This window comes from Papio anubis, chromosome 13 (assembly GCF_008728515.1).
Source record: "Papio anubis isolate 15944 chromosome 13, Panubis1.0, whole genome shotgun sequence".
Classification (NCBI taxonomy): Eukaryota; Metazoa; Chordata; class Mammalia; order Primates; family Cercopithecidae; genus Papio; species Papio anubis.
In genome coordinates this window covers 102,136,884-102,151,539 of record NC_044988.1, presented here as the reverse complement: position 1 = coordinate 102,151,539, position 14,656 = coordinate 102,136,884, and the positions used below count along the sequence as shown (strand labels likewise).

General features: G+C 46.0%; 1 protein-coding gene across 6 annotated transcripts in view; it reads left to right on the top strand.

The window, feature by feature from the left end:
* Positions 1-13,659, top strand: part of TTF1 (transcription termination factor 1) — a 33,966-nt gene extending 20,307 nt beyond the window's left edge. For 4 of the 6 annotated variants that reach the window (XR_004178033.1, XM_031654674.1, XM_031654672.1 and 1 more), the window contains exons 8-11: positions 387-476; positions 1,974-2,039; positions 11,304-11,389; positions 13,049-13,659. Coding sequence is in view for 4 of the 6 variants with exons in the window: in XM_031654674.1 (XP_031510534.1) it covers positions 387-476; positions 1,974-2,039; positions 11,304-11,389; positions 13,049-13,323 (517 nt within the window). In the remaining 2 variants the exon portion in view is untranslated. The remainder of the gene's footprint in view (positions 1-386; positions 477-1,973; positions 2,040-11,303; positions 11,390-13,048) is intronic. The other 2 variants (XR_004178034.1, XM_031654673.1) reach the window with 2 other exon arrangements.
* The last annotated feature ends 997 nt before the right edge of the window (positions 13,660-14,656 follow it).

The following is a 14,656-nucleotide window of genomic DNA, read 5'->3' as shown; positions in this document are numbered from 1 at the left end:
CTGATCCCAGCACTTTGGGAGGCCTAGGCAGGTGGGTCACTTGAGGCCAGGAGTTCGAGACCAGCCTGGCCAACATGATGAAACCTTGTCTCTACTGAAAATACAAAAATTAACTGGGCATGGTGGTGCACACCTGTAAGTAATCCCAGCTACTTGGGAGGCTGAGGCAGGAGAATCACTTCAACCCGGACAGCGGAGGTTGCAGTGAGCTGAGACCGTGCCACTGCACTCCAGCCTGGGTGACAAAGTGAGACTCCGTCTCAAAAAAAAAAGAAAAGTTAGAAGTTGGTTCTGAATGAGAGCAATTTAGATGAGAAAAATATAGGAAATTTTAATGAAAGCTCTACCCTTGAAAGTAAACTATGTTTTTCTTCCTTTTAATGTAGGACAGAAATTCTAACCAAGAGGATGACTAATGGTCGGCGCATATACTGTGGCGTTAATGCCCTGCGGGCCAAGGTCAGCCTTATTGAAAGGTAGGAAAAATAGAAACGGACGCCTCTTAACTGTTTCTGTCTCTAGCCAAAGAGAAGTTGTTAACCCAGCAGAGTCTGCAGTGAGATTGCCAAGGTCCAAATCCCTGTTCCAGCATTTCCCGCATGTATTGTGGGCCTATGACCTACCGTTCTGAGTCTCAGTTTACTCATCTTAACTCATCTACTGAGGATGACGATAATCGTACCTACCTCTTAGTGCTTTCAGGAGGATAAAAGAAAATAACATGTGAAACGTACTGTGTACTCCATGTAATTATTTTAGTCTTTGAAGCATTTCATATGGACAAAATTATACACGCCCATTGGAAAATGGGGGCAAATGATTCAGACAGAGCCCTCCTGTGCTCCAGCATGAGCTCGTTGGTGTCATCCTTGCTTGTCTTTGGTTTTGTCTTTGAGTTCCTGGTCCATGCAGGGTCCCCGCTAAAGTGTTGAAGGGTGACGAGGAAAAGGGAGACACGGGCCCGTTTTGTGATGCCTGTGAGACTAGTGGACCTGGCCCATGTCGATTGAGGAACAGCAAAGAGCAGCAGGAGCCTGTAGGTTCTGGCCCTGCTGTCCGCCTTCTTTCCCTCTGCCTCATGCGTGAGCCCTGCCGAAGGCTCACTGTGGGTTTCCTGATCCTCTTTCCTATGCCCCCACCCAGTCTTCCCTGCTAGAGCAACAGCGTAGATTAGCAGATCCAAGAAGGGCATCTCTAGTCAAACAGGCCTGGGTTCCAGTGTTGGCCCCACCTATTAGTCATGCAATCTGGAGCCCGTGACTGAGTCTCTTGGCACCGTTTCCCTGTCTGTACGTCGGGGGGAGAGTTACTGTAAATGAATGTGTGCGCTTTAAGGTCTTAACCGGCTCGGCGTGGTGCCTTGTGCCCATAATCCCAACACTGGGAGGCCAGGAAGATCGCTTGAGCCCAGGAGTTTGAGACTAGCCTGAGCAACATGTGGAGACTGTCTCTACAAAAAAAATCTAAAAAATTAGCCAGGCATGGTGCCACGTGCTTATGGTTCCAGCTTCTTGAGAGGCTGAGGTGGGAGAGTCGCCTGAGCCCAGGAGGTTGAGGCTGCAGTGAGCCACGATCACGCCACTGCAGTCCAGCCAGGGTGACACAGCGAGACCCAGTATTTTAAAAAAAGACCTTCACAGTGTCTGTCACATAGTACAGATGTCCTCTTATTGTGTGTCTATGTTGAATATGAGGTGGTGTTTTTTGCTGTGAGAAAGCAACATGGTTTGGTGAGAGACACAAAGGGCTCAGAGGAGGAGAGAGGTCTTTTCAGCCCATCTCTGCAGCCCAGCAACTCACTGACCTGGATTAACCTTGGGCTGGGATGCTGACCTCACTGTGCATGTGTAATGAGGGAGCTGGAATGGGGCGAAAGCATGGATACCTTCCAGCTCTTAACACTCCACGCGTCCATGAAGATGGCTAGCATGCTGATTTTTGCTTGACAATTTAATTTGTATTTTTTCTCACAGGTTGTATGAAATAAATGTGGAAGATACTAATGAAATAGACTGGGAAGATCTTGCTAGTGCCATAGGGTAAGACCATTTGTTTAATATTAAAGTAATTAAAATATAGAGATGACTTAATAAATATAATAACTCTCTATCATCTTACAGGGCTGATAGTGATGCTGCATTTGGAATTTTGTATAAGTGGTGCTTAAAATTCAGTGTATTCGGTGAAACCCCATCTCTGCTAAAAACACAAAAAATTAGCCGGGCGTGGTGGCAGGCACCTGTAGTCCCAGCCACTTAGGAGGCTGAGGCAGGGGGTGCCTGTAGTCCCAGCTACGCGGGAGGCTGAGGCAGGAGAATGGCATGAACCCAGGAGGCGGAGGTTGCAGTGAGCCAAGATCGTGCCACTGCACTCCAGCCTGAGTGACAGAGCGAGACTCCCTCTAAAAAAAAAAAAAAAATTAGTGTATTTGCTAGGAAACCAATTTGTTAGTGCAGAGGAAACAATAATTTTAGGAGCAATGTATATGTAAAGGCTCTGAGCTGCTAGGTAGATCAGGTTTTCATGACACTAAATACATCATTAGTTGGATATGTTTTTGATTTTTCTTCCCTTTTTTTAGTGTCACATAGATCATCACGCCTCAGGTGTTTTGTGATGACAGATTTTAGCTAGAGCATAATACCAATGGCCCACCCACCTCCCTCCTATTTCAGTTTTCCAGTGGAAAAATAATTGTGTAAGGAAATATTACCATACAGTCTAGTTGACCTTGGCAGGCATTGGAGGTGATATTATAGGGACTTTAGTAACAATAGAGTGAATTTTCCCAGTACATACCTTTTATCAATTCCAATTATTGAAAAATCAAAGGTTCAGCATTACTCTTCACCCACCAAATACAATGCCTATATGCCAGGCATTTTTCTAGGCTCTGGGGATACAGCACTGAACAAAAACCAAGTTCCTTGCCTGGTAGAGTGTCCATTCTGCTGACACAAATACCAAGTTTTGTATAGTATAGAATTAACCTGGGCCGGGCGCGGTGGCTCAAGCCTATAATCCCAGCACTTTGGAAGGCCGAGATGGGCGGATCACGAGGTCAGGAGATTAAGACCATCCTGGCTAACACGGTGAAACCCCGTCTCTACTAAAAATACAAAAAAAAACTAGCCGGGCGAGGTGGCGGGCGCCTGTAGTCCCAGCTACTCGGGAGGCTGAGGCAGGAGAATGGCGTGAACCCGGGAGGCGGAGCTTGCAGTGAGCCGAGATCGCGCCACTGCACTCCAGCCTGGGCAACAGAGCCAGACTCCGTCTCAAAAAAAAAAAAAAAAAAAAATACAAGTGCCACATGAATAGGATTGGTCTGGTGTGGGGTCTGGCTTCTCGTGAATGGGATTGGTCCGGTGTGGGGTCTGGCTTCTCGTGAATGGGATTGGTCCGGTGTGGGGTCTGGCCATTGGGATAGTTCAGAGCTCCAGGTGACTGATGTGCTACCCTGCCGAGACCCCGTGCTTTAGCGCTGGTTAAATGACTTGGTTGATTCCCAGTTAGAACATTTTAGTTGTGTGTGACAATTCAAATACAGAACTGAGTATCATGCCCCACCCGTAAGGAAAAAGGACTTGACTGGTCAGTTTGATTTTACCTTTTTTTTTGGAATAGGTAATAGATTACATAGTCCAGAATTGAAGAAACATAGGCCAGGCACCGTGGCTCTTGCCTGTAATCCCAGCACTTTGGGAGGCCGAGGTGGGCAGGTCACCTGAGGTCAGGAGTTCAAGACCAGCCTGGCAAACATGGTTCAACTCCGTCTCTACAAAAATACAAAAATTAGCCGGGCACGATGGCAAGTGCCTGTAGTCCCAGTTACTCAGGAGGCTGAGGCAGGAGAATTGCTTGAACCTAGGAGGCAGAAGTTGCAGTAAGCCGAGATCATGCCACTGCACTCCAGCCTGGGCAACAGAGCAAGACTCCATCTCAAAAAAAAAAAAGAGAAAAGAAAAAAGAAACATGAAAGGAAACACAGTGAAAAGTGCCCCCTCACCACTCACCAGCCACACAGCCCTGCAGGAAACCAGTGTCTATTTTCCAGAGATGGTTTCTGCAAAATGTCTGCAGGATCTGAGTAATGTCCTGATGCCTAATGTTGGCTATTTATACCTACTTTCTTTTCTTACTCCTCGAATAGGAGTTACCAGAGATTGCCTTTTCAAAACACCAGCTTTGATTGCATTGACCCTATCTTGTGATTATTCTAATGTCAGCTCCTTATCATACCCTCCCTTCAGCTCTCTTTGAGTTTATCTTGCTGCTGTTTTTCGACTTCTTGAGATGGGTTCTTAGCTCATTTGCCATTTTTCTTTCTTTGTAATATACATTTAAGGCCATATGTTTTCTTCTAAGTACTGCTTTATTAGCAATGCCCAATTATTTTTTCAGAAACTTTATTAGGAAAATTTTAGACAGATAACAAAATAAATGAACCAATTTAGCAACTGTCAAACTCCAGCCATCCTTATTCAACATCTACATTCACTCCCTCCAATTATTGTTATCTTTTTTGGTAAATTTTACATACTTTGCAGCCTTAGTACCTTTCAAAATTCAAATATTTCTAATAATTCCATTTGGAATCAAGTAATTCCATTTCTAAAATACATTCTACAAAACAACTTCACACATCCATGAAATGACTTGTATACAAAGTAACTGACTGCAAAATGCCTGTTAATAGGAGACTGACTATATATATATTTTACCCATACAGTGAAATTCTTTTTTTTTTTTTTGAGACAGAGTCTTGCTCTGTCACCCAGGCTGGAGTGCAGTGGCACCGTCTCTGCTCACTGCAAGCTCTGCCTCCTGGGTTCATGCCATTCTCCTGCCTCAGCCTCCCAAGTAGCTGGGACTACAGGCGCCCACTACCACGCCTGGCTAATTTTTTGTATTTTTAGTAGAGACAGGGTTTCACCATGTTAGCCAAGATGGTCTCGATCTCCTGACCTCGTGATCCACCCGCCTCAGCCTCCCAAAGTGCTGGGATTACAGGCATGAGCCACCACGTCTGGCCACAGTGAAATTCTTTATAGCTACAAAAAATAATGAGAAAGCCCTTCGGTGGTGGGGCACAGAGAGCGCCAAGATATAGTCTTGGGTGAGGAAACACTGCGTGGGTCGCAGGGTAGCGTGCCAGCGCCACAGAACAGGAAAGCTGCGATGTGTGTGTTTATTCGAGACTTCCAGTCTCTGTGCTCTGGACCAAATCAGACCAGCCCTCCCTCCAGCCCACCTGCCACCGAAGACACGCAAGAAAGGCAAATGAGATGTGTGCAAAGTCTCTTAAAGGCTTCAAAAAGCTAAACAAGTTGTAAGAATAACAGAAAGAACCCCGCATCCCCTTCACCCAGAGTCGCCTCTTCTGAACATTCTGCTACATTAACTTTATCATCCCTGTCCCCCTCCTCCAAAGGAATACGGTTTTTCCCATAACCATTCAAGAGTTAGTGGCAGATACCACTTTCCAAGCAAGGATGTTATTTTACATAACCACAGTACAATCGAGAATCAGGAAGTTTCACAATGATACAGTACCACCCTCTAAAACATAGTCCACATTCAGATTTCACCAGTCCTCCCAATGATGTCCTTGGTAGCATTTCCCCCCTTTAACTGTTCCATTTCCTTGGTGTCCTTTTTTTTTTTTTAGACGGATTTTCACTCTTGTCGCCCAAGCTGGAGTGCAACAGCATGATCTCAGTTCCCTGCAACCTCCCGGCCCTGGGTTCAAGCACTTGTGCCTCAGCCATCTGGAATAGCTGGGAATTAGAGGCACCAATCTCTTCCTGGCTAAATTTTTTTTTTTTTTTTTTCAATTAGTTAATTTTTGGGGCTTGGGTTTTTTTTTTTTTTTTGAGACGGATTTTCACTCTTGTCGCCCAAGCTGGAGTGCAACAGCATGATCTCAGTTCCCTGCAACCTCCACCTTCTGGGTTCAAGCAGTTCTCCTGTCTCAGCCTCCGAGTAGCTGGGATTACAGGTAACTGCCACCACACCTGGCTAATTTTTGTATTTTTCATAGAGACAAGGTTTTACCTATGTTGGTTAATAATCAAACTCCTGACCTCAAGTAGATCTCACCACCAGCCTCCCAAATTGCTGAGATTACAGGACATGCATTTCACCACACCCAACCTTTGTGTGTGTGTGTGTGTGTGTGCGCCATGTGTATTTTTAGTAAAGATGGGTTTCCTCGGCCATGTTGCCTTGTGGCTAGTCTTGAACTCCTGGCCTTAAGTGAAGAGATGGGGTTTTGCCATGTTGTCCAGGCTAGTTTCGAACTCCTGGCCTTAATCCCTCTCAAAGTGCTGGGATTACAGATGTGAGCCACCACGCCTGGCCTTTCTATCGTCTTTTTTTTTTTGAGACTGAGTCTCGCTTCTGTTGCTCAGGCTGGAGCGCAGTGGTCGATCTCAGCTCACTGCAGCCCGCCTCCTCGGTTCACCAGCCTCCTGCCTCAGCTCCCGAAAGTAGCTGGACTACAGGCGCTCGGCCACCGGCCTGCCAGTTTTGCATTTTAGTAGACGGGTTTCATCATGTTAGCCAGGATGGTCTCGATCTCCTGACCTTGTGATCCGCCCGTCTCAGCCTCCCAAAGTGCTGGGATTACAGGCTTGAGCCACTGCGACCGGCCTTCTTACTGTCTTTTAATCTATGAAGATCGTCCATCTTTGCTGTTGATGGTAGTGAAATTTTGGAGGAATACGGACTAGGTGTTTTGTGGAATGTCTGCAGTTGACACTTGTCTGGTATTTCCTCTTGAGGAGATTCAGGCTCTGTCCTTTGGGCAGGAGTACGGCATATTCCTGATGTTTTCTATCACTGCATTATGTCACGAGGCACATGATTCTCGTTTTGATTATTTGGCTAAGGCAGCATCTGCCTCTTTTCCCCACTGTATAAAAATACTGGTTCTTCCTTTGGTGGTAAGAAATGGCTGTGGGGAGACATTTTGAGACTATATAAAGATCCTGTTTCTCTTTAAGCTTCTGTCGGTTTCCTTGTGGTTTTCATTTGCATTTCTCATCTGTGAAGTGAGATTGAACATGGCTCTTGTGTTTATAAGCTGTCTCTCTTTACCTTCACTGTGAGCCTTCACTGTACACAGCTCTTCCTTTTTAATCAGTTCCTGTGATTGGAGAGGCCACCACTCTCGATATCTGAACTTAACTGCTTGCTAAGCAAGGGAGAGCTGGGCTGCAGCACACAGGCCCTCTACGTGTTGTCGAGCATCATGGGGCTCGGGGATCAGTGACTTTCAGATGCAGGGATGTTGAGGGATCGCTTGGCCTTTGGTTTTGGAAGGTAGACAGTGGGGTGAGGCTGCTGCAGCCTGTCTGACTTCCAGAAGTGTGGTTACTGGTGTGAGGTCGCCATTGGTCCATTAGGAAAGGTTTTGTTTTGTTTCTAGTCAATATTCTGTGGAACCATTAAGAAGGGTTTAAACTGGCCGGGCGCGGTGGCTCAAGCCTGTAATCCCAGCACTTTGGGAGGCCGAGACGGGCAGATCACGAGGTCAGGAGATTGAGACATCCTGGCTAACACGGTGAAACCCCGTCTCTACTAAAAAATACAAAAAAAAACTAGCCGGGCGAGGTGGCGGGCCCCTGCAGTCCAGCTACTCGGGAGGCTGAGGCAGGAGAATGGCGTAAACCCGGGAGGCAGAGCTTGCAGTGAGCTGAGATCCGGCCACTGCACTCCAGCCTGGGCGACAGAGCGAGACTCTGTCTCAAAAAAAAAAAAAAAAAAAAAAAAAAAAGAAGGGTTTAAACTGGTTCTCGTGGTTAGTTATTTATGGTTTGGGATTATAAAAGAAAGGATACTCCGTCTCTTTCTTCTTGAATGTGGAGAATTGGAAACTCTCAGTCCAGGCCCTGCCAGGATTCACAGATACATGCCGTGATCCCAAAGCCTTTTCTTTTCTAGCTCATCTGAGGGGCAGGGTACCCAGTCTTCAGCACCATAGGCCCCAAGCAGGGAGGGTGCCAGGTGCTTTGAAGGAGGTGACGCTGATGTGCACCCCACCACCTCCCATCTTGAGAACGACTTGCATTGACAAAGCCCTTTATAATGTCAAACCACTTTTAAAAAATTCAACTTTCCGGCCGGGCGTGGTGGCTCACGCCTGTAATCCCAGCACTTTGGGAGGCCAAGGCAGGTGGATTGCTTGAGGTCAGGAGTTTGAGACCAACCTGTCCAACATGGTGAAATGCTATCACCCCATCTTTACTAAAATGCAACAATTAGCTGGGCATGGTGGCAGGCACCGGTAATCCCAGCTAGTGGGGAGACTGAGGCAGAATTGCTTAAACCCGGGAGACGGAGGCTGCAGTGAGCCGAGATTGTGTCACTGCACTCCAGCCTGAGCGACAGAGCCAGACTCTGTCTCAAAAAAAAAAAACTTTTCCATTAAATTTGTGTATACTTTGTGACATTTCTTCAAATCACATGATTTTTAAAATTAAAATGGGTTTTTATGGTTTTTAGTAAAACTACATGTTTAAAAACTGATTATTAAGCTGGGTGTGGTGACACATGCCTGTTGTCCCAGCTACTCTGGAGGCTGAGGTGGGAGGATCGCTTGAGCCTGGGAGACAGAAGTTGCAGTGAGCCGAGATCACACCACTGCATTCCAGCCTGGGTGACAAAGTGAGACCCCGTCTCAAAAAAATAAATAAAAATAAATAAAAGGGCCCCACGAAATCCAGGCCAGGGGTAACTGATGAACTGATTATCTATTTAAGATTTACGGCCGGGCGCGGTGGCTCAAGCCCAATCCCAGCAGCACTTTGGGAGGCCGAGACGGTGGATCATGAGGGTCAGGAGAGATTGAGACCATCTCATAACACGGTGAAACTCCTGCCCTCTACTAAAAAAAATACAAAAAACTAGCCGAAAGAGGTGGTGGCTGTAGTCCCAGCTACTCGGGAGGCTGAGGCAGGAGAATGGCGGGACCCGGGAGGGCGGAGCTTGCAGTGAGCTGAGATCCGCCACACTGCACTCCAGCCTGGGAGGCGACTCCGCCTCAAAAAAAAAAAAAAAAAAAAAAAAAAAGATTTTGCAAATCTCGGCCGGGCACGGGTGGTTCGCTGCCTGTAATCCCAGCACTTTGGGAGGCCGAGGCGGGTGGATCACGGGTCAGGACGAGACCATCCTTGCTAATACGTGTGAAACCCCGTGATCTACTAAAAAATACAAAAACCAGCCGGGCGAGGGTGGCGGCTCAGTCCCAGCTACCGGGAGGCTAAGGCAGGAGAATGGCATAAACCCGGGAGGCGAGGCTGCGTGAGCTGAGATGCCACTGCACTCCAGTTTGGCGACAGAGTGAGACTCTGTCTCAAAAAAAAAAAGATTTACAAATCTCAAAACTCTAAGATAGAGATTGTGGCATCTAGTCAACACCGCTTGAAATACTATATACTCTCAAAGTTTTAATAACAAAATGGTAAAATTATATTGAAGCTGTCTCAGTCTCCTCAGATTCTTAAAAAACTTCTTTGTGAAATGATATGTTGGTGATTTAAGGATACATCTCCACCTAATGATGTAACACTTGCTTAGTTTTAAAATGTCCAGATCAATTATTGTTATTTCTCTAAGCATGGGCTTGGGTCTGCAGTGTTGGGCGACAGCATTATGGGAAGGGAAGGCACAGGCTGCCTAGAGCTGGGGTTTCAGAGACAGATTTGCATAGAGTCAAGGGACTCTTACCTAAAGTCTAAGTGGCAATTGTTACTCATTTGTCTTTCCTTTGTTTCATGGGCATAATGATTTAATAGGCCAATAGGAGGGCTAAAGGAGATAATGGGCCAGGTGCAGTGGCTCACGCTTCTGGAGAGAAGCACTTGGGGAGGCTACATGGTGGATTCTCACCTGGAAGTCAGGAGTTCAAGACCAGTCTGGCCAGCATGGTGAAACCCTGTCTCTACTAAAAAATACAAAAAATTTAGGCCTGGCGTGGTGGCAGGCACCTGTATTCCCAGCTACTCAGGAGGCTGAGCAGGAGAACGACTTGAACTCCTGGAGGCAGGGGCTGCAGAACCGAGAGAATGTGCCTCTGCACTCCAGCCTGGGTGACACAGCGAGACTCCATCCCCCAAAAAAGATAATGCAAGAAAGAGAATAGTCTGGCACCTGGCACATAATGGCCCTCAGCTAGTGATTACTGTAATGAAGAGGCGAAGAATCTGACTACCTTTACCTCTACATACTTAACAGATCAAATTCTTCATGCTAATTATTTTAACTACTGGATTAGTTAATTGTTTTGAATGTTCCCTTATTAGGAAAAGTGCCCAAAAGCGTTGGTGGTTTTTACTTTTAAAAACAATTGGTCAAGCGTGGCTCAATGCCTGTAATCCCAGCACTTTGGGAGGCCGAAGGAAGGATCACAAGGTCAGTGAGATCGGTGACCAATGCGGAAACCCCATCTCTACTAAAATACGAAAAATCAGCCGGGCACGTGTGGCGGCCTGTAGTCCCAGCTACCGAGGCTGAGGCAGGAGAATGGCGGAACCCAGGAGGCGGAGCTTGCAGTGAGCTGAGATCCGCCACTGCATTCCAGCCTGGGCTGAGCGAGACTCTGTCTCAAAAAACAAAAAACAACAATTAAAGAATAATTTCTGACCCCCTTATTGTAAATTGAAATGTATTGTAAATTGAAAACGTACCAAAACCTCGTAAGCATCTGCTTTTTTTTTAGCTTTGTAAGATAAATATCAGGGAACATCTATCTTTGAATTGTGACCAATACATTGTCCTGAGTGTAATGATTAAGAGGGAAGGATCTGGAGTCACACTACCTGCTGAAGTACCTGCTGTATCCCTGATTAGCCGTGTGAACTTGGGCAACCTCTCTGTGCCTCAGTTTCCTCATCTCTCCAGCACGAGGGAGAGAGTGGTAGCTCCCTCCTCGAGTTGTCATGAGGATTATTTATTGCTGCAGTTAAGGTGCTTCAGGCAGGGCTGAGCACCAGGTAAGCATCAGCACATTGGCCAGCATTATACTTTGCCTTCTCGACTAGTGATAGAAGTTATTTTAATTTAAACCGAATCCATTCTGTACTACTGATTCTTTTTCCCCTTTACATTTTTTTTAAACCAAATAAACAATAGCTTTCCGTCTTCCACAAAACATTGTGTCATATTTGTATCACACATGTATGATGATCTTATGTTTATGTAAAGCTATAAACCTCACCTGAATCAATGTACTGACTACACTGTATTGAAGTCATAGATTTTTAAACTAACTTGCTTTTTATCTTTTCTTTCCTTTTCTAAAGTGATGTTCCTCCATCTTATGTTCAAACGAAATTTTCTAGGCTGAAAGCTATCTATGTTCCATTTTGGCAGAAAAAGACTTTTCCAGGTTAGTATTGTTAATATTTATATGGCTAAGAACATGGCGTTTGGTGCCACATGCTGGTAATGAAAGTCACCTCGGCAAGTGACTGGACTTAGAGCCTCAGCTTCGTCAGCTGCAAAATGGTGGAAACAGGCAGGTGTAATCCCTACGTGGCGGGACTTTCCGAAGGCCTAAATGAGGCCATGAACGTGTAAGGTGTGGTCATCCCGGTGCTTGACACTTAGTGACCACTCTGTAAATAGCTGAGTCCTGCTGGTGTTGCCATCACACACACACACACATTCATGTGCACACAGCACATGCACACATGCCTGTGCACCACACCACATGCATGCACTCACACACACCACATGCACGTACACACATACACATGCACATACACAACAGAAGCATACACGCGTTCCAGAAAGAATGAAAGACACCCAGTTCCTTCTTTGTAGCCATTTGTGGATGTTTTAGATATGTAAGTCCCAAACTCAGATCATCAGAGCCATGTGAGAAACTTGTTAAAAACACAAATTCCTGGCATTCCTGGCCAGATGCAGTGGCTTATGTCTGTAATCCCAACACTTTTTGAGAGGCCAAGGTGGGAGGATCGCCTAAGACGAGGAATTCAAGACCATCCTGGGCAACATAGAGAGACCCTCCCTCCCCCCACACACACCCCTATCTCTACAAAAAATACAAAAATTATCCGAGAATGGTGGTGCATGTCTGTGTTCCCAGTTACTTGGGAGGCTGAAGTGGGGGGATTGCTTGAGCCTGGGAGTTCCAGGCTGCAGTGATCGCACCGCTGCACTCCAGCTGGGGTGACACAGCCAGACCCTATCTCAAAAAAAAAAAAAAAAAAAAAAAGATACAAATTTCTGGGCCTCATTTCAGATCTACCAATTCCTAGTCTCCAGACCGAGTCCAGAGCCTGGATTTTCACTAACAAGCTTGCAGGCCTGTGCGCTCTCTCAGTGTCTGTGCAGCACTGGTGTTTCTCCTGGACCCACCATTTGGATGATATCGTATCCTGGGCTGTGATGAAATGCGTCTTTGCGTTCAGCAGACATCACTACCCGGGTTTGAATCCTTATGAACTCCATGGCCTTGGGCAAGTCTCTTAATGTCTTTATGCCTTGGTTTCCTCAGTTGAAAAACAAGTTAAAAATAGTGCCTAACTCATAGGATTTTTGCAAGGATTGAAGAAGTGAATGTGAGTAAACCAACTGGAACCAGACCTTACACACAGCAATAACAGGAGCAGTTCATAGTCATTACCAGTCTCCTGTATGCCTCAACCGTGATAAGAGGCCTTGTCCAGGCCGGGCGCGGTGGCTCAAGCCTGTAATCCCAGCACTTTGGGAGGCCGAGACGGGCGGATCACGAGGTCAGGAGATCGAGACCATCCTGGCTAACCCGGTGAAACCCCGTCTCTACCAAAAAATACAAAAAACTAGCCGGGCGAGGCGGCGGGCGCCTATAGTCCCAGCTACTCGGGAGGCTGAGGCAGGAGAATGGCGTGACCCCGGGAGGCGGAGCTTGCAGTGAGCTGAGATCCGGCCACTGCACTCCAGCCTGGGCGACAGAGCGAGACTCTGTCTCAAAAAAAAAAAAAAAAAAAAAAAGAGGCCTTGTACAGGCAGATAATTGCACAATTAAATTTCTTTTCTGTAGAGATCATCGACTACCTTTATGAGACGACTCTACCTTTGCTTAAAGAAAAGTTAGAAAAGATGTTGCAGAAAAAAGGCACTGAAATCCAGACTCCTGCAGCACCCAAGCAAGTTTTCCCGTTTCGAGACATCTTTTATTATGAAGACGATAGTGAAGGAGAGGACATAGAAAAAGAAAGTGAAGGCCAGGCGCCGTGGCTCACGCCTGTAATTCCAGCACTTTGGGAGGCTGACGCCAGTGGGTCATCTGAGATCAGGAGTTCGAGACCAGCCTGACCAACATGGTGAAGACCTGTCACTACTAAAAATGCAAAATTAGCCGGGTGTGGTGGTACTCACCTGTAATTTCAACTTGGGAGGCTGAGGCAGGAGAATCAGTTGAACCCAGGAGGCGGAGGTTGCAGTGAGCCAAAGTCACACCACCACATGAGAGAGAGATTACTATTTCTTGTCCCTTTTTATCAGTTTGATTATATTTATATATATGTGTCAGTAAATCTGTTTTCAGTATTGATGTTTAATAAAGAATGTATAATGGCCAGAGTTCTACTCTTTCCTCTGGAGCATTAAAATGTATTGCCATTCATATTAAAGTGTATTTGGATGTGAAAAGAAAGAGGAACATATGGATTGATTTAATAAATAATTACAACTAATGGTTTTATTAAAGGACAAAAGTTTCACAAATCCCTCTAATTGTAGCAGAGAATAGGGTCACATTCTATGAACATTTCATTACGTGAGTTCAGCTACATGGGTACTGAATGAAAAGGAGAAAGTTAACAATTTCAGAAAAGCATGTGCCCTTCTGCTGTGTTTCCAGTTGTTTAGATGTCTGCTCTCCATGTACATATGTATCACATTCGCGTTAGGTGGATGTTGTGAATCCCGTTCCCTCAAACCGGTCTCTTTCCCTTGTACCTATCATAGTGTACATAGCTCATCTTCCTGAGTTTGATTCTAGTGTTCAAAGATAAGTATTTTTCATACAGGATGTCCTGTCAAAGCAAGTCACTGAACTTACCTGGTATTTAACTGAAAACAAACAAAAAACAGCAATCTCTTCTATTGCTTGTAGAAAAACTGGCTTAGGCCAGGCACAGTGGCTCACATCTGTAATCCCAGCACTTTGGGAGGCCAAGGCAGGAGTATCACTTGAGCCCAGGAGTTCGAGACCAGCCTGGCAACATAGTGAGAACTTGTCTCTATAAAAAGGAAGGAAGGGGCCAGGCGCAGTGGCTCACGCCTGTAATCCCAGCACTTTGGGAGGCCGAGGTGGGCAGATCACAAGATCAGGAGATCGAGACCATCCTGGCTAACACAGTGAAACCCCATCTCTACTAAAAATACAAAAAAAAAAAAAAAGAAGGAAGGAAGGGAGGGTGGGAGGAAAGGAGGGGAGGGGACACTCTGTTATATTTATTGAAAGGTGCTAGCCAGGTGCGGTAGTGCAGCCTATGGTCTTAGCTACTCAGGAGGCTGAGGTGGGAGGATCACTTGAGCTCAGGAGTTTGAGGCTGCAGTGAGCTATGATGGCACCATGTACTCCAGCCTGGGGGACAGAGACAGACCAGACGCTTAAAAGAAAAAAAAAAATATGTCAGGCAGT